Source organism: Osmerus mordax, chromosome 6 (genome assembly GCF_038355195.1).
Source record: "Osmerus mordax isolate fOsmMor3 chromosome 6, fOsmMor3.pri, whole genome shotgun sequence".
Classification (NCBI taxonomy): domain Eukaryota; kingdom Metazoa; phylum Chordata; class Actinopteri; order Osmeriformes; family Osmeridae; genus Osmerus; species Osmerus mordax.
Genome location: NC_090055.1, coordinates 14,201,725 through 14,221,478, shown reverse-complemented (window position 1 = coordinate 14,221,478; position 19,754 = coordinate 14,201,725). Strand labels below are relative to the sequence as shown.

General features: G+C 42.3%; 1 protein-coding gene across 1 annotated transcript in view; it reads right to left on the bottom strand.

Annotated features, from left to right (window-relative positions):
* LOC136943733 (CUB and sushi domain-containing protein 3-like) overlaps positions 1-15,009 on the bottom strand; it is a 384,366-nt gene extending 369,357 nt beyond the window's left edge. The window contains exon 1 of the mRNA XM_067237158.1: positions 14,832-15,009. Within this exon, the coding sequence (XP_067093259.1) occupies positions 14,832-15,009 (178 nt within the window). The remainder of the gene's footprint in view (positions 1-14,831) is intronic.
* Between the last annotated feature and the right edge of the window lie 4,745 nt (positions 15,010-19,754).

Here is a 19,754-nt window from a genome sequence, read left to right as displayed (position 1 = left end):
AGTATTGCAAATGCGTATAGAACGATCCACAAATGTAAAACGTAGTGTTCCACAAATGTAAAATTGTTTTCACACGTAGTAAATCGCACTGGACATCCGTGATGTAGCAATGTAGGTTCTATGTGCTGTACCCAGACTGTTAAAGGGGTGACACCAGGAGTTGTAGGAGCGTCTTTAGACTGAAGCGCACCACTAACTCTGAGTCTCATTATTCACTTATTGCTTCATTAATGTAAAGCATATTTAACACAATTTAAGACAAATGCTAAGGGTTTGCATTATATTATGTTTTACATTTGCGGAATGTGTGTCACATTTGCGGAACCAGTTTTACATTTGTGGATCACGTTTTACATTTGTGGATCACGTTTTACATTTGCGGAACCAGTTTTGCATTTGTGGATCACGTTTTACATTTGTGGATCGCATTTTACATTTGTGGATCACGTTTTACATTTGTGGATCGCATTTTACATTTGTGGAACGTGTTTTAAATTTGCGGAATGTGTTTCACATTTGCGGAACCAGTTTTACATTTGTGGATCGCATTTTACATTTGTGGAACGTGTTTTACATTTGCGGAATGTGTTTCACATTTGCGGAAACAGTTTTACATTTGCGGATCACGTTTTACATTTGTGGATCGCATTTTACATTTGCGGAACGTGTTTTACATTTGCGGAACCAGTTTTACATTTGTGGATCACGTTTTACACTTGTGGATCGCGTTTTACATTTGTGGAACGTGTTTTACATTTGCGGAATGTGTTTCACATTTGCGGAACCAGTTTTACATTTTAGTGATGGGAAGTTCGGATCATTTTACTGATTCGGTTCTTTGAATCTCGTTCAGTAAAATGAACTAATCTCTTTTCGAGTCATTCGTTCATTTCAATGGGGGGGGGGGGGGGCTATCCGTCCACTGCAAACACGTATCATATTCTCATGTAGGTTAGTGCATGACATGTGCTCCAGCAGATACTATTTTTAAAGAAATTCCTGCATTAAAATAATGTATCATGACAGTTTGTATGATTTGGTCATTTATTATCACACTAGCATTTAATTATCACGGCAAACAATTACACTGCACTAAACTGTAAGTGTAAATGTAAAGTGAAAATAACAAAACCAGTCAGTATGATGACTTTAGCGAATATCATTCACGTCTTACTAAAACAGCGGCCACGCGAAAGGGAATGAGGAAACTGTTTCCTCTACTAAAAAATACAATGCGGGTCACGTGAAAAAAGGATCCAAAAGACTCGTAGAAAGACCGAGTCGGGAAATGAACGATTCGTTCGTTTCCTCTAGCTACCACTACAGAGCCTATGCAGGTCACGTGAAAAATGATCCAAAGACTCGTAGGAAGACCGAGCCGGGAAATGAACAAATCGTTCCCTCTAGCGTTTCCTCTAGCTACCACTACAGAGCCTATGCAGGTCACGTGAAAAATTATCCAAAGACTCGTACCCGAAGACCGAGTCTGGAAATGAACGAATCATTTCTGTTTACTTGGACAAGCCTATGCAACAGTCCCGATGTGCGGCCACGAGAAAATGAACGAATCACTCTTTGAGAGGACTCGTTACTCCCGAGTCCTTCTAAGGATTCGTTCAAAATGAACGAATCATTCACGAACGACACATCACTATTACATTTGTGGATCACGTTTTACATTTGTGGATCGCATTTTACATTTGTGGAACGTGTTTTACATTTGCGGAATGTGTTTCACATTTGCGGAACCAGTTTTACATTTGTGGATCACGTTTTACAGTTGTGGATCGCGTTTTACATTTGTGGATCGTCATACGCATTCGCAATACTTTTGGCCCCGTTTTGACTCTAGCGTCAAATCGGGGCCAAAAGTCACGTGCGTCAAATTGGTGACAAAAGTCACATGATCTAAGTTCAGCTTTTTAATGCCCTATTTGCGAAGCTTTATGGCACCAATTTTACGCAATCCCCTTGAAAATTTCTTGCAAATATGTAGTTAGAAAAAACAGTGGACAGTTAATCACATTTGTGGATCTCGATTTACATTTGTGGAAAGCAATTTACATTTGCGGAACATGTTTTACATTTGCGAAACACGTTTTACATTTACGGAACACGTTTTACATTTGTGGATTGTCCTATACGCATTTGCAATACTTTTGGCCCCGTTTTGAGCCCATATTCCAGCACTTAGACCCAGATTATACTGTATGAAAACAGTGACCCAAGACTGTGGACCCCCTGAAGTAGCCTTGGCCACCCCATGTATAAAACTTTAGTTCCGCCACTGACCAAAAGTACGCTATGTGAGTTTAAACAAGTTTGTCCAATAAACTGCACATTGTCGCCGTTTCATGTCACCAACGAGACCATAATGAAACAAACTATTAATTGAAAATCAAAGTGAACAGATTATTTGCATTTGTTTTTGAGAATATGCAACAGCAAAACAATTGAACATGTTGGCGCAGCTGACTGCGCCACGTTATTTACATTATAAATTGCAGATGATGCGAATTTAATTTATCTGAATCTCTCGCTAACGGATTGCCCTCTTTCAGGCTCTCACAAGTGCTTATCCAATCACAGGACGGGTACATGTCAAGTTCAGCGAAAGGCCTTTAAGCTGGCCTTGGTGTCGCAGACTCGAGATCTGATCTATCGCAATAGACCGTCTCCGTTCACTTACAGCGCACGGGAGCCTGCCCTGTTGATTCTGAAGGCCTCAGGCAGATTTCATAGAACCTGACAACACAAGCTAGCTGAATTATGATTGGATAAAAACTCTACCATAATATACAACATTGTCAGCAGCTCAACCAAGTGGATTAAATATGACATGAAGAGAACAGACTACGGAGAATATTTTTTGTTATTTATGTCAGTGTATTTATTGAATGACATTAAGATGGGAGGAAATTATCAAGAAAAAATATATAACCGCAAATGTTTTAAATATTTTTTGTATTTTTATTTTTTATGTTTAGGTCAGCAGAGAAGGCCTTGCAGGCCCTGACAGCCCGCCACTGTATCACAGTATACCTAATCAGAGAGGCCAAAGCCCTTTGTCCACATATGTATATGGCGCAACCTCCGCTCCCTATCCCCCTCCCATTTCTCCTCTATTGTAACATCCTCCCTCCCCCCCATTGACGAGTTCTCGTCCCACCCCACTAACACTGCCACCGACACCTTGTTAACCACTTTAACTGCATCACTTGACTCTCTCTGTCCCCTGTCAACCAGGCCTGCACGATCTTCTCCCTCCTGCCCGTGGCTTACGGATGTTATTCGTGAAGAACGGTCCACCCTTCGGGCAGCCGAGAGGAGATGGCGCAAGTCCAAAGGCGGTCTGGACCTCGATAAGTATCACTCCCTCCTCAAATCCTTCTCTTCTCACATAACTGGTGCTAAAACCCTCTACTTTCTGAACAAAATTAACTCTGCTTCAAACCCCCACAAACTTTTCTCTACCTTCTCCACCCTTCTTAACCCACCTCCCCCACCCCCTCCCTCCACCCTGACAGCAGACGACTTCTCCTCCTTCTTTGAGAAAAAAGTCGCCGACATTAGCAGTCGGTTCCCTAAACCCACCTTTCCTACCCTCTCACCCTCCATGACTGACCCAACTAAATGTCTAAACTCTTTTTCTCCCCTGTCTGAGGCAGAGATCTCTGACCTCATTCTCTCTCATCGCCCCACCTCCTGTCCCCTTGATCCTATACCCTCCCCTCTCTTTCAAACCATCTCCCCCTCCATCATAACTTTTCTTCTCCATGTCCTAAACTCCTCTCTCACCTCTGGCACCTTCCCCTCTGCCTTCAAACAGGCTAGAGTTACCCCTCTACTCAAAAAACCCTCCCTTAACCCTGCCGTTCTCCAGAACTACAGACCGGTATCACTGTTACCCTTCCTTTCAAAAACAATTGAACGTGCTGTATCTAACCAACTGTCTAACTTTCTCTCTCAGAACAACCTGCTTGACCCCAACCAATCGGGCTTCAAGACTGGCCACTCCACAGAGACTGCCCTCCTTTCAGTCACCACTGCCCTCCAGTCTGCCAGAGCGGCTTCCAGGTCATCCGTTATCATTCTGCTGGACCTTTCTGCAGCGTTTGATACGGTTAACCACCAGATCCTGCTCGCCAGACTTTCTGAGATGGGCATCACTGGCACTGCACTCCAGTGGATCTCATCCTACCTGTCGGGAAGATCCTACCAGGTTTCCTGGGGAGGCAAACTGTCGGGCCCTCGCCAGCTCTCCACTGGTGTCCCACAGGGCTCCGTCCTTGGACCCCTCCTCTTCTCTCTGTACACCACCTCACTTGGACCAATCATCACCTCCCATGGCTTCTCCTACCACTGCTACGCTGACGACACGCAGCTGTACCTGTCGTTCCCCCCGACCGATCCGGGGATCTCAGCTAGGATTGAGGCCTGCCTCACAGACATCTCCGCCTGGATGACCGAGCACCACCTCCAGCTGAACCTCGCCAAAACAGAACTTCTCATCATCCCGGCTAAACCCTCCATCTCCCACGATCTCTCAATCACCCTGGGATCTGCGACGGTGACCCCTTCATCCTCTGCCAGGAACCTTGGGGTTACCATGGACGACGAGCTCTCCCTCACGGCCCACATTGCTGCGGTCTCCCGGTCGTGTAGATTCACCCTCTACAACATCCGGAAGATCAGGAGATACCTGTCTGAGCACTCCACCCAGCTGCTAGTCCAAGCACTCGTCCTCTCCAAGTTGGACTATTGCAACTCTCTGCTCGCTGGTCTCCCAGCATGTGCAACCCGCCCTCTTCAGAGGATTCAGAACGCGGCGGCCCGCCTGGTCTACAATCTACCCAGACGCTCCCATGTTACCCCGCTCCTCATCTCTCTCCACTGGCTACCTATCATGGCCCGTATAAGATTCAAGACCCTGGTATTGACCTTCCGAGCAGTGAACGGGACTGCACCCGTCTACATCAAGTCTCTCCTGCAGCCTTACACCCCCACCCGCCACCTACGGTCTTCTTCAGACAACCGCCTGGTGGTCCCACCGCTCAAGACCACCCGGTCCCAACACAAGCTCTTCTCCTGTCTGGCCCCCCAGTGGTGGAATCAACTCCCCACCTCCATCAGAGACACTGACTGTCTCTCCACCTTCAAGAAAAGGCTCAAGACGCACTTGTTCCGGGAGTACAACGGTACTTAGGAACGGTTCGCTTGACCCGATGTTAGTTTCCTCAAGGATCACAATGACTCTTGCTTAGAGACTTGTTGCTCTTGTGGTTAGTGGTAACTGATTTAAATTTTTGGTTCTCGCTGTGATATATTGTTTTATTACTGTTGCTTGCTTTTTTACACAGGTACACTTGCACTTATAGCTGTTCATGTTGTTTGGTTGTGACTTGTTTAACTACATGCTCTTATGGTTCTTCCCTTTGGCACTTACTTTGGTTGATCACAATGTGTGCTTCATGTTTTGGCTACTCGCGATGTTTTTTTGGCTGTCTTGTTGTTATGATCAGTGACCTATGCACTTTGTAAAGCTCTCTCTTGGAAGTCGCTTTGGATAAAAGCGTCTGCTAAATGAATAAATGTAAATGTAAATATGATCCGGGGATGTCAGCCAGAATCGAGGCCTGCCTCACAGACATCTCCGCCTGGATGACAAAGCACCACCTCCAGCTGAACCTCGCCAAAACAGAACTTCTCATCATCCTGGCCAAACCCTCCATCTCCCACGATCTCTCAATCACACTGGGATCTGCGACGGTGACCCCCTCATCCTCTGCCTGGAACCTCTGGGTTACCATGGATGACAAGCTCTCCCTCACGGCCCACATTGCTGCAGTCTCCCGGTCGTGTAGATTTACCTTCTACAACATCAGGAAGATCAGGGGATACCTGTCCGAGCATTCTACCCAGCTGCTAGTCCAAGCACTTGTCCTCTCCAACTTGGACTACTGCAACTCGCTTCTCGCCGGTCTCCCAGCATGCGCAACCCACCCTCTCCAGAAGATTCAGAACGCAGCAGCCTGCCTGGTCTTCAACCTACCCAGACGCTCCCATGTTACCCCGCTCCTCATCTCCCTTCACTGGCTACCCATCATGGCCCGTATCAGATTCAAGACCCTAGTACTGACCTTCCGAGCGGTGAACAGGACAGCACCTGCCTACATCCAGCCTTTCACCCTCAACCACCACCTTCGGTCTTCTTCTGACAACCGTCAGGTGGTTCCACCTCTCAAGAGCGCCCTCTCCCAACCCAAGCTCTTCTCCTGTCTGGCCCCCCAATGGTGGAATCATCTCCCCACCTCCATCAGAGACACTTACTTGCTTCCCACCTTCAAGAAAAGGCTAAAGACACACTTGTTCCAGGAGTACAACAGTACTTAAGAAAGATTTGTTGGATCCGATGTTACATTTAGCAGACGCTCTTATCCAGACTTACAGTAAGTACAGGGACATTCCCCCCGAGGCAAATAGGGTGAAGTGCCTTGCCCTCGTCATTTTTCACAGCCGGGAATCGAACCGGTAACCTTCAGATTACTAGCCCAACTCCCTAACAGCTCAGCCACCTGACTCCAATGTTAGTTTATTTCCTCCAGGAACACAATGACACTTATTGAGGGACTTGTTGCACTTGGTGGTTAGTTTTAACTGATTTGACTACTTGCTGTAAAACACTCTTGCACTTTTGAGGTTCATGTTGTTTAATTTGTAATTTATTTAACTAAATGCTCATACATGATTCTTCCTATTGGCACTTATTTGCTTTTCACAATGTATGCTTCATGTTTTGGCTACCCGCAATGTTTTGGGGGCTATCTCGTTTATGATCATTGACCTATGCACTTTTGTAAAGCTCTCTCTTGTAAGTCGCTTTGGATAAAAGCATCTGCTAAATGAATACTGATAAATGTCTGGGAGTCAGTTGGCTGAGCGGTGAGGGAGTCGGGCTAGTAATCCGAAGGTTGCCAGTTCGATTCCCGGTCATGCCAACTGACGTTGTGTCCTTGGGCAAGGCACTTCACCCTACTTGCCTCGGGGGAATGTCCCTGTACTTACTGTAAGTTGCTCTGGATAAGAGCGTCTGCTAAATGACAAAATGTAAATGTAATATGGGTTTATTCAAGGACACTTTTCCTCTTAGGATCATATTTCATTATTTTCATGATGGCCTATCACAGAGACAAGATAGCATGATACTGCTTCTGGCAATCAAAGTGAGTGCAAAAACCTGTATTGATTTGCTGCTGACCTTAGAGGTGAGTCAGCCAACAGAAAGATATCCATCAGTCTGGCTAGCTAAAGCAGCGCCAATAGAGGCCTTAACTGGCAAAACTAAAGGTCAAACCATTGGCCTCCTGCTTCAGGATCTGTTCTCCACTTCTCTTTTTCCATCTCTCACCATTTCAGTAACAGAAAAAACAAGCAGAAATGTGAAGTACAGTAGCCTTGTGTTTAGGGCTATTGATTATCTGTTAGAAAAGTAATCTTCAGGAGGATAAGTGCTGCAATACAGGTTCCTGTCAAACCCATTTTCATCTTCGTAAAGATGAGGAATTTTCTAAAGGTGAACAATGATGACTATGCTACACTTAATGCAACTTGTATGAAAAACAAACCATAAAGTGTCTGATGGTTTTTGTCATTGGCTCTGATGTGCTTCATCTTTATATTTTAGGTCCACATTGTGTCTTATTACAAGTGTAGTGTACCACTTAAGTGTTATATTCTGTAAGTCTTACAAATTCCAGAACTTCTCAGAAGTGAGACGGGCTCTATCTCAAATAAAAGCTCTAGACGGTGAAAGAATCCATACAGTAGGAAGCATAACATTTCAGCGGAAGCACCCTGAGGAACTTAATAATGACGGCTGAAATGGTTGTGCGACAGTCACCTTACATTGATGTCACTATAGAGAGACATTTTTTCTTGCATGCCTGTGCAGCACTTTTACTATTCAAATTGATAGAATGTACACATTACACTCCCAATGATGCGTGAAAGGGAAATATTCCTCACAATGGGAGCTGCAAAGAGGCTTTCTGGCAAATGACTACTGCCTCTAGAATGTGCCGTTTCAATTTAGATAAAAGGCTGAAAGATATTGCAGTATACAGAAATAACCATGCAGATTTCTATAGTAAGTGAAGTCATTGAGGTGAGTCTATTTGGTATAATGTTAAAGCCTGGATCCAAATATGTTAAGTTAGTTACATTTTATTTTGCTAGCCCACTCAGTGTTAGGCTAAATCATAGTTCCATAGCCAGGATACTAGTTTATAAGAGTAGCTGTCACATATTCAATGACATTTCATCTACTGAAACAGCAGAAATTAACCTAATAGAAAACAGAGCTGGAATACAGGAAAATTAAACAACCATGTTGCCTCTGCAAATAGACCACCACAAGCCACACCAAATGCCCCAAATAAGAAGCAAGGATTCCCACAAGCAGATCATTGGTCAATCAATGATCCATCCATTTAGGACACAGCAGTAGCCTGAAATTGTTTGTGTGGACTGAGAATCCACTTCATCTGCACAGGAACGATCTAGTGTTAAACGCAACAGATAAACAAGAACAATTTTGAACATTTGACCTGCTTTCAGATACTTTATTACAGTTTTTCTCAATTGCTAGAACACAATTTATGAAACCTTGCTCCATTTTCTGAAAACATTAAACAAAAAAAATCATCTTCAAGCACTATTTACAAAACCTCTGACTCCTCTTGCAAAATGAAACTTTCGCCTCAAAACTGTTTTACCTGTTTATTTATCCATCATTGTCTTTTGATGAACGAAAACATGTTCTATCATAGTAGCTCAAAATTAATCAGAAGTTACTACTCTGCTTTGCTCTTTGCAATTTTGGGGTTCTTTCTCCTCCTTGTACCCCTATACAGTACTGTACCCTGCATCTCACAACTCACTGTTGTTCTTTGTTGATATGAACCTGCAACCAGTCAAAATCTATTGAGCAGTCAGTACTGTTACTGTAACAAATGGAAAGCACAAGGTATTGACAACAGACTGCACAATTACCTAAATGAGTTCAGGCAACTGAGAACTGTGTTCAGCCAATGGGTTTTAGTGTTTTAGCTATTGAAAAAAACTGTAAAGGTGTCCCATAGGTGTTCCACTTGTTGATGGTTCATCGGTGCTTCTTCAAAGAAAAATATTGAACTCTCCATTAGCTTAAACTCCTTCCCTAAACCTTAACCAGTTGTTCATCATATCTCTCTAAAAATGCCTGGAATTTATTTGTGTGTGTGTGTACAAATTAGAATGGGTTTCACACGATCAGCTCAAGAACCGAGCGCTGTAAAAAAAATCATATTCTGCATGAAAATAATGAAAGAAAATATAATTTGCCCCCAGTTTGGCTTGCTCTCTTGGCGTCCCAGCCCCTTCATTCTGATTTGTCCTCTGGTCTGCAGCAAGTTTCTTACGAATATCTGGAAAACCAGGCACTCTGCGAAGTTAATATTATGCAGGTGTCGTTATTATAATCAGTGCGGTACCATGACTGAACTAATGCGATTAACAAAGGTATTCGCAATGAAATGAAACTAAGTGTAGTAAGGAAAATAGGGGAAATTCTGTTTTGTTATTTAGAAGCAAATTTTCTTTTACAACCGATATTCAGCTGCTTTTAAAGGGGCTGACTAACTAACAGAACGACAATATAAAGTGGATATACTTTAAGTAGATCAGTGAATTTTGTTACATAAATTAATGTCAAAACTGCCTGCACATTGCAAATGTACAAAAAAAGTCTACAATTATGACAACTGGCTCAACTATTGTGCATGAAATTGTATCTGTTATGAACTAAATGTTTAGATATTTGTGGTGGTAAGACAATTTAACAGAGAACCAAAATAGTACATTTTGATCAACGCAACATAAGCAATTTATAACGTAAGAAACAGCAGACAAATGAAGGCTACATAATTATTTGCATGAATGTAGGCTACCACAGCATTGGCAATTTGACTAGAATAGATGTGGAGGTTGAACAAGTACTTTAAATATGACAGAGAATTTCAGTTGTGATCAGAGAAAAAAAGGTACCAAAACCACTAAGAACTGTCATCACCAGCTGCATCACGGACACTGCACTATCTATCTATAGTTCCATAAATCTGTGGGTCACCGACATCATCACGGGCACTATGACCTATCTAAAATTCCAGGATTGTGAGTGTGTGTGCCACCAATTTTATCACAGGCACTATGCACTATCTATAGTTCAAGGAATCTGTATGTGTGTTTCACTGTCATCTTAATCACCGACTGCATCAGGGGCACTGTGCACTAGTCCAACTATATGACAACTAATTAAATATTCTGTTATCTGTATATAACATAAGTATTTAATTTGTGTTGTGCTTGTGTGTATTTGTGTGTTTTAATACAATAGTCAAGCTCTCATAATGTATTGTTACTACAATACATCCCTTTGTGTCTGCTGTCAGCATTACCATGGCTTTCCCCAGAATAGCCTTGTGGTGTTGTTTGCAATTTCCCCTCTCAGGTTATCTTTCCAATCCCATTATCATGCTGAATCATTGGCTAGCAATTGAGAAATCTCAGAATACTGAAAAGTCATCATGAACTAAGAATACTGGCAGCCCAGAGTCATTTACAATGGACTATACAGATCAGATCATATCTCCAAACAAGAATGTTGCTGACACAGCAACTTAATCTGCCCAGGAAACCTCACATGAAGGGTAGCTGTGGCCTACCCAAACACCCAACCAGCACAACACAGCAACAACAAAAAAAGGTGTGACATCATACAACACAAAACCATGTCACAACAAACAACAACCTGGCTTGTTCAGACTCTCTCTAGGTTGGGAGAAGGGAGCTGTGTTTGTGAGAGTGCTCTGCTGGGGAGGCACAACTGAGATCGAGCACCTGAGGGGAAGGATAATGCCCTCCATTCCCTTGCAGATAGAGTATAATTACACAGACAAATTGTAATCCTGATTAGCCCCAACAGCACTGGTTTACATAATCACATTCACCCGCAGTCTTCCTCATCACGCTTAGTATCCCCCCTAGATTACGGTCTCATCCACCGGACCTGATTACCTCCAATTACCTCTTGGTGATCACTCTCCAACTTTTGCTCTATGTCAAGACTCGGTGGCTCAAGTCCAGACCCCTCTAAGCCCTACCATTTGACAACTAAAATTGTACTTTGATAGAGTACTGCGAAGGAAAGTTGTTTTGATCACAGTTACATTTTTTGCTTCAAAGTGTCTTCCAGGTGTAAAGTGTATCTTTCCAAAGGAAAATGTGTGTTGGTACACGCACAAATATGGCCGTAGTGCAACACTGTGAACAACATGGTGAATTAGACAGCAAACGGAACCTATTTGGCACATATTGGATACAACTGTGCAAGTCCATTCAGATCTCCTTGGGTGTCTTGGGTACACAGTAGGACTTAGGTTGGGAAATGAGACGGGGACAATATGTGATGTGAAAATGATGGCCTGAACCTTGCTATTGTTTCATCGCTATCCATGGGAGATCTGGCCTGATCACAAGTATGTGAAATCTACCCAAGTGAGGTGGCAGTGTACTGGCAGAGTCAGTGGAAGGCTGTTTCATGTTGCCTTTGCTCTCTTTCCCAAAGAGGGCCAAACCCCCCACCCCCTTGAGCCTAATAAGGAGTTGAACTGACGGGATTGGCTGTGCCCCCAAGGTCTGACATTGACACAATGTGGGTGGTGATGAAACGGCATTGTGCCCCTGCAGCACCACATTCACCGAGTGCAACACATTTCATCCATCCCTACTTAGATAAACATGAAAATAAATGCATATGGGCTATGCACAGGCTAAAGACACAAACTCAAGCACTATATCATCAACAGGAATATTATCAACATCTCCAGACGAAACACTACCGCAGCCGCAGGTAGCTAGCAGCAGCACGTCTTCACCAGCAACCAACAATAAATATACTTGCTTAGCCTACTTATTGGCAAGAATAAATGTTTTCCTTTCCTCCATTGATTGTGTGTTATTTCGACGATGCTATCCTTGGTGCTGAACTATCAGAAGGCTAGTGCTGTCTTTGGTTTTGAACAATGACAAATGTGTGGCGGCCTGCGGAAACTCTTCACATCGTGAACATTTGGGTCTTTCTGGGTATTATACATATTTGGAAACTACAAACTATCCTGAATACAAATATGTTTAAATCACTCAGATATCTTTATCACAACTGAAGTTACATAATTTTAAAGTTGACCTGTGTCAATAAAGTGATAACCGAGAAAATTGCATTCCACTCCACTTTCATTCTAATTCTGTGGCGAATATGGAAAGTAAATCCTTTTGTTCGTAATCACGTTGTGAATGTAAATGTCAGTTTAAGTATAGGCTACATTAATAACTTCTCAGCAAGTTATTTTTAAGTTTAACAGCCTGACTTCATTGATCAGTTGTTTGGGGCTGCTGCAGCACTCAAAAGAGCAAGAAAACTGAGCATTTGATTTAAAATGGCTTGGAAATCTTGCTAGCCAAAAAACGTTGAAATGAACAGTTTTTCAGAAGCTATACTTTTTGTACATTACAATGAAGTTTAGGGTGTTAACTATAGAAAACATCAAAAATCTAAATTTTGACAGAAAACAATTTTCGATCTTTTATGGCTTATAGCCAGCAATGACCGCGCGGCCGCGACATCCGACGGGTTTCCGCAGAATGCCACACAAATAGGCTGCTATTGTGCTTTTGTTTTTTAACTTTTTTATTTCTCTCACATTGGTGAATATAGGCAATATTTAAAGGTAGACAGCAATGTATAAGATAGGATGGAGATACATTTTGAGTGGATTTAGGGGAGGGGCCTCGAGCTCCAACTTTGCGGGGGGGCCTCTGCAAAGTCCCGGCCACCACTGGTCATGAAAGTATGTCAAGTGAAGCCTTCAATAAAGGTCTGCTGTTTTCAGTAAGCATGCATATTACAGTTTTTTTCAAATGCTTACACCCAAATTCCTTACTTTTCACACAATTTCTGAAACCTGACACTCAAACATCAGAACCACACCTCAAATCTACAAAACCATACGCACATTTTTGGCCTTTGACTCAGTTTTCAATTTCATAAAACACTTTTTGCAAAACACAACAAACAATTCTCCACGTAACACACAAAATTCTAACAGGCAGCATCTGATTTCCTTTTTCAAACACAACCAATCAAAATGACACACTAATTCATCAGTGCCTTACACTAACTCCTCACATGTGCAAACACTCATTGATTTACTCAACACCAACCAATCATGGCTTTAGAATAGGCCTATAAATAGCCTAATTTGAGTCGATTGGTGTGGTGGGTATAATTTGAACCTTTACTGTAGAAATTAGCAGGTATGTAAGAATCTACTGTAATGTACACATGTTCTAATGTACACATAATAGCTGTTTCAGCACAACACACCGTATACTATACACAAACATATTTTAGAACCCATGCATCCATTGACTGTAGTGCACTGCATGATTGGTCACAGTCTGGTGGATTGCTGTATCATACCGTGCAACAGTACAGTGACTGTAAGAACACACAGACACACCATTCCGTAATGACCTTTTTCAAAATTAGGTTTGGTTTCTGTCCTCCTAAACTCTTTCTTTTGTACTGTGTAATACTGTATTCACAACCACAAATGATTATAGTAAAAAAATAATTTTGGTTTCAATCTTGTTTTCGGGTTTACCATGAATTGTTCATCATCTCTGCCATTTACTTTCAATCTTGTACAGAAATGTACAAAGGAGCTCATGAAAGAAGAGCTTTAGGTTTTGAATAACTGTGTGTAAATGATATATACAAAAATGTAATAGAATGGAAAAAGTGTTTGCAACATGAGACAAATGTGTGCTTTTGAGACGTGTTTGTGATATTTTGAATGCATTGCTTCATTTTGCAAGAGAAGCGAGACATTTTGCATTTTGTGTGTGCAGTTGTTGGATTTGTGTGTTAAGTTTTGAAAAAAAAGGACAAGTAAAAAAAAATGTGTGTAAGCATTTGAAAAAAACTATAAAGTAAATACTGCACAGTGGCTAGTGTTTGTGCAACAATTAGTTCAAGGCATTTTCCTAAACTGAATGATGCGGTTAGATTGAAAGGGTGTCTCAGATTTATAAAGATTTCCATATATTATGCATTGAGAGCCATTGTATTTCCAAGCACTCAATAACTGCTGGGGGAAAATGTTATATGACCTAACTAACAGGTTATAATGTTATTTAGACAAATTGATAGCCCAATAGTACATCAAGCAAACCACTGGAATACTAACTACCAAACATATTAAAATCACACACTTGCATGCGCTGGCCAGACCTATAAACACGACGGAACAAATTTGTTTTAAAATGGTAATTTATGAAACTCTTAAAGACGATTCAGCTGCATTTTGGGGGGAAATTCCAAATTCTCAAAACGATTTTTTTTTCTTCAGTAAATGGACATAGGCTATAAGATATAAGCATATAATTAGGCTACTGTAGCATTCGTGATTTACCAAAAGGAAGAAAAAAACTGCAGTACCCTCTCGCCAGTAACTGTTTACGGGTTACTAAGCAAAGCAGCTCACGTAGGTTTTTTGGATGGGTGTACTGCAAGAATATCTATTGAGCCTCTGCTCAATGCCTGCATTGAGCGCCAAGGCTAAGAAATACGTCCCCGAAGCTACAACCCTTGCATTTTGCGCACGTCTATAAATGCAAGCAGCAATCGATTTCGTAGGACCAGCATCAAATAAAGAAATACTGCAATGACGTACCTCTTACACAAGTGAACATCATCGAAAATATGAGGTTCCAAAATAAAATTCCATTTATAATCCTCATTGTTTTAGCTTGATCTAAGTCTGTCCTGTCACATCTAACGCATCTTCTGTTAACAATTCCCTTTAGATCAATAAATCCAGCGTAGTATCCGCCACTATACGTTCCTTTCATATTTACAACTAAACATTCATTTATGTGGTAAGTCTTCCTTGTCCCGAGACAGCGAGCTGCGTTGCAAAGTCTGGTGTGAGAACGCTGCTAGAAAGTGAGCAGTGATTTTAGGATATCACAGCAACCTTAATGAGGACTCAACCATCTCTCCAAGAGGGGCATCAAGTAGCCTACTATTCCAGGCGTGTTCTTGTCTTTGCTATATCTCAGTCCATCTCACCCTATCCTTGCCTTGCCGTTGGAGAAGTACATTTGAATAGTCTTGTTGATTGATCAGTAAACTAAAGCAACATCATTCAATGCATGTGCCAGCGACAAATCATGAAGTGGATAAGCTGACAACTGTCAGCATGCAACACAAGATAGGCTATGACTGTAAATAAAAAAAGGGAACACATGGTAAGCTAATGGTAATTATATGGTTTAAGGACATCGGGGGTAGGCCTATAGGCTACTGACTTGACTGGCAAAACAAAAACGAAAATCGCCGGCTAGGCAACACCACTCTAATTTGGGGGATTTAGCGAGTGGGATATTGACATTGATGGAATCCACGTTCACAATTGAAAGATGAGATGATTGCAACCAATGCTCAACTCGTAGGTCTCTTCTGCCATCTGCAGTATGGGTCGGCGAATCTATCCTGAAGCATCGATACTTTTGATACGGATGTTATCAAAAGGATCGATCCTCACATTAAAAACAATTATACTAAGATGTTTAAGTGATTTTATTCATGTAGCATGAAATGTAGCCAAATGTTTCTAATGTTTAAAATATGATTTGAAGCTAATAATATGCCGTTCCCTCCAATCTCGTGCACGTTGCTCCTCCTCCCCTGCTCAAGTTTGATGTTGTCCTGCCATCATGCGCAAGCAAGCAAAAACCAATTAGCAGTGTTGACACTTTTGGCTGTAGGCTACCTGAGTGTCATGATGGCAGAAAGAAAGTTGAGCAATGTGTGGAATTATTTTACGCTGGTAAATGAAAACCTTGCAAACTGCGATGTGCGTCGGAAGGCTATTCGCTACTGTGGCAACACCACCAACTTGTACAAACACATTAAAACACAAGAAAAGGAGAACTCCAAGCTGCAAAAGAAACGGAGAAGAGGAGGAGGGAAATCCTTCAGACAGATCCTCGGCAGTGCCGGTGTTATCTAGCCTGGTCCTAACCAGACTCTCGTACATTTCATTTGTACAGAGAGTCTGGCCTCGCTCCATAGACAAGCGTTGACTTCCTTGTAGGCGGGTACTCTGTTGAAGTTTAAAACTATTGGATCTGCCCAGAGCCACTCTGATCTGCCATAACCAATCGCTAGCGTTCGCCTTAGCCAATTCCTTCACCACTACTGTAACAGAGCTAGCTGCCGTAGCTGGAAAATCAAACTGTTCCCGAACCCTGTGGGGAGGAGGGCCACAACATCATGGCCACCAACAAAACTCAGCAAAACTTGTTCTTGCTCCGGCTTTAGCTGTTGGATATTCGGCAGCGTTGCCACAACGAACCGAATGGCTTTGCTCGAATCTTTTTCCGCCGCCATTACAGAACTACAACACAAGCTAGCGCACAACATCAACGTCATCGTTCTCAGCCACTCCCTCTGTTCGCGGATTGGCTGGTTGAAAATCAACCTGAAAAATCTGACTTACGTACCGAATGGCCAGACCTAGTACAGAAGCTAAATCAAAATTGAGCGGAAGTACGTAGGAGGGCAGAGCCAGGCTAGTGTTATCGCCCAACTGGTTTCCAGACTGACGGTGAGTGTCCACTACAGCGTTTTTTAATGCTCTGCACCGCTTGCCTTCTGTTAAGTGTGTCAAATCTAGGTGGAGAAGGATACAAGGTTAAATGCCAGAACAAATTCTTTGTTGTTTATTGATAAGAAATGATGCAATCAACAATGAATACAACACACCAGGATGTTCTCAGTCTAGAACAGTAAAACCAGTCGATGATGCCAGTAGGCCTACAGCTTCACAGTAAACAAAGGCCTTCTTGAGAAAGTAGTCTTGACAGAAGTCAGAGAGAGAGTTCTGCCCAGTCCAAATTATGTCTACCTGTCCTTGGGAGACAGGTCTTGTACCCCCCAAGAGAGGGAGGTGTTTGTTAGGCGATTGGTCAGAAGACCATGGGGAGGGGATGTCATCCAATTAGGTGTACTAATTGTGGTAGGTTAGGGTGGGCAGTCCAGGGACCTGATGATGTTCAGAGAAGGGGGGCAGACAAGACCCAAAGGTCTGATGATGGACAAAGGGGGGGGCAGAGTCTCCAAGGTAGGGAGTAAATCTACCCAAGGTCCTGATGATGTATGGGGTGATGGGGGCTGTGTCTCCAAGAGAGGGGGGGGGGCAGACCACTCCAAGGTCTGATGAAGTATGGGGTGATGGGGCAGGGTCTCCAGGAGGAAAGGGGCATCTGAGGAGAAGGGAGGGGGTGCCCCATTCCAGGGGAATGGGGCATTTGAGGGTGGGTTGTACAGTTAGGTCCATAAGTATTTGGACATTAACACAATTTTCATCATTTTGGCTCTGTATACCACCACAATGGATTTGAAATGAAACAATCAAGATGTGCTTTAAGTGCAGACTTTCAGCTTTAATTTCAGGGTATTTACATCCAAATCAGGTGAACGGTGTAGAAATTACAACACATTTTATATGTGGCCCCCCCCTTTTTAAGGGACCAAAAGTAATTGGACAATTGGCTGCTCAGCTGTTCCATGGCCAGGTGTATGTTATTCTCTCATAAAGGGAGTTCGTTATTTCATTGACAAGGAGCAGATAAAAGGTCTAGAGTTCATTTCAAGTATGGTATTTGTGTTTGGAATCTGTTGCTGTCAACTCCCAATATGAAGTCCAAAGAGCTGTCACAATCAGTGAAGCAAGCCATCGTTAGGCTGAAAAATCAAAACAAACCTATCAGAGAGATAGCAAAAACATTAGGTGTGGCCAAATCAACTGTTTGGTACATTCTTAAAAAGAAAGAACGCACTGGTGAGCTCAGCAACACCAAAAGACCCGGAAGACCACGGAAAACAACTGTGGTGGATGACAGAAGAATTCTTTCCCTGGTGAAGAAAAACCCCTTGACAACAGTTGGCCAGATCAAGAACACTCTCCAGGAGGTAGGCGTATCTGTGTCAAAGTCAACAATTAAGAGAAGACTTCACCAGAGTAAATACAGAGGGTTCACCACAAGAAGTAAACCATTGGTGAGTCTCAAAAACAGGAAGACCAGATTAGAGTTTGCCAAAAAACATCCAAAAGAGCCTGTACAGTTCTGGAACAACATCCTATGGACAGATGAGACCAAGATCAACTTGTACCAGAATGATGGGAAGAGAAGAGTATGGAGAAGGGAAGGAACTGCTCATGATCCAAAGCATACCACCTCATCAGTGAAGCATGGTGGAGGTAGTGTTATGGCGTGGGCATGTATGGCTGCCAATGGAACTGGTTCCCTTGTATTTATCGATGATGTGACTGCTGACAAAAGCAGTAGGATGAATTCTGAAGTGTTTCGGGCAATATTATCTGCTCAGATTCAGCCAAATTCTTCAGAACTCATATGACGGCGCTTCACAGTGCAGATGGACAATGACCCGAAGCATACTGCGAAAGCAACCAAAGAGTTTTTTAAGGCAAAGAAGTGGAATGTTCTGCAATGGCTAAGTCAATCACCTGACCTAAATCCAATTGAGCATGCATTTCACTTGCTAAAGACAAAACTGAAGGGAAAATGCCCCAAGAACAAGCAGGAACTGAAGACAGTTGCAGTAGAGGCCTGGCAGAGCATCACCAGGGACGAAACCCAGCGTCTGGTGATGTCTATGGGTTCCAGACTTCAGGCTGTCATTGACTGCAAAGGATTTGCAACCAAGTATTAAAAGTGACAATTAGATTTATGATTATGTTAGTTTGTCCAATTATTTTTGGTCCCTTAAAAAGGGGGGGGGCACATATAAAATGTGTTGTAATTCCTACACCGTTCACCTGATTTGGATGTAAATACCCTGAAATTAAAGCTGAAAGTCTGCACTTAAAGCACATCTTGATTGTTTCATTTCAAATCCATTGTGGTGGTATACAGAGACAAAATGCTGAAAATTGTGTCAATGTCCAAATACTTATGGACCTAACTGTATATCCAAAGGAGGGTCAGACCAGATGGCCTGACTCGTACTACCGGAGCAAAGAGTTAAATTTTTACATACAAACTAGGCCTACATAAAAAAAAATATATATATAAAAAAACAAGGAAAACACTTTGAGGGCGCTCATTGAGAGCCCCAAGTTTCAACTGTCAGATAAAGGAATTCCGTAATCAGTCTCCCCAGGATTTCGCGGGCCTTTTCTTTGATAGTTGCGGGCAAAAATTCCTGATTTTGTTTGTTGCGATGAAATTACGGGAGCAAGTGAAAGTTGCTATAAAAAGTAGCAAATTTCCATCTTTGTAATTATAATTGAGTTACTGGTTGAAAAATAAGTAATTAATAAACAAACATTTATTAAAGAATAAAAACATTGAGAAATGGTCCCCTAAATAACCTTACCAACATGCCAAACAAAAGATAACCAGGACTACAAAAATGTAGCAAAATAGGCTTTACTTATCCACAACATAAAACAGATACCTATGGATCAACACAATGCAAGTATACAAAAAAGTCAGTTCAAAAAGGAAAGTGCTATCCAAATGATCTAGGTACATTCACCTTAGTTTAAAGGAAACAATACAACAAT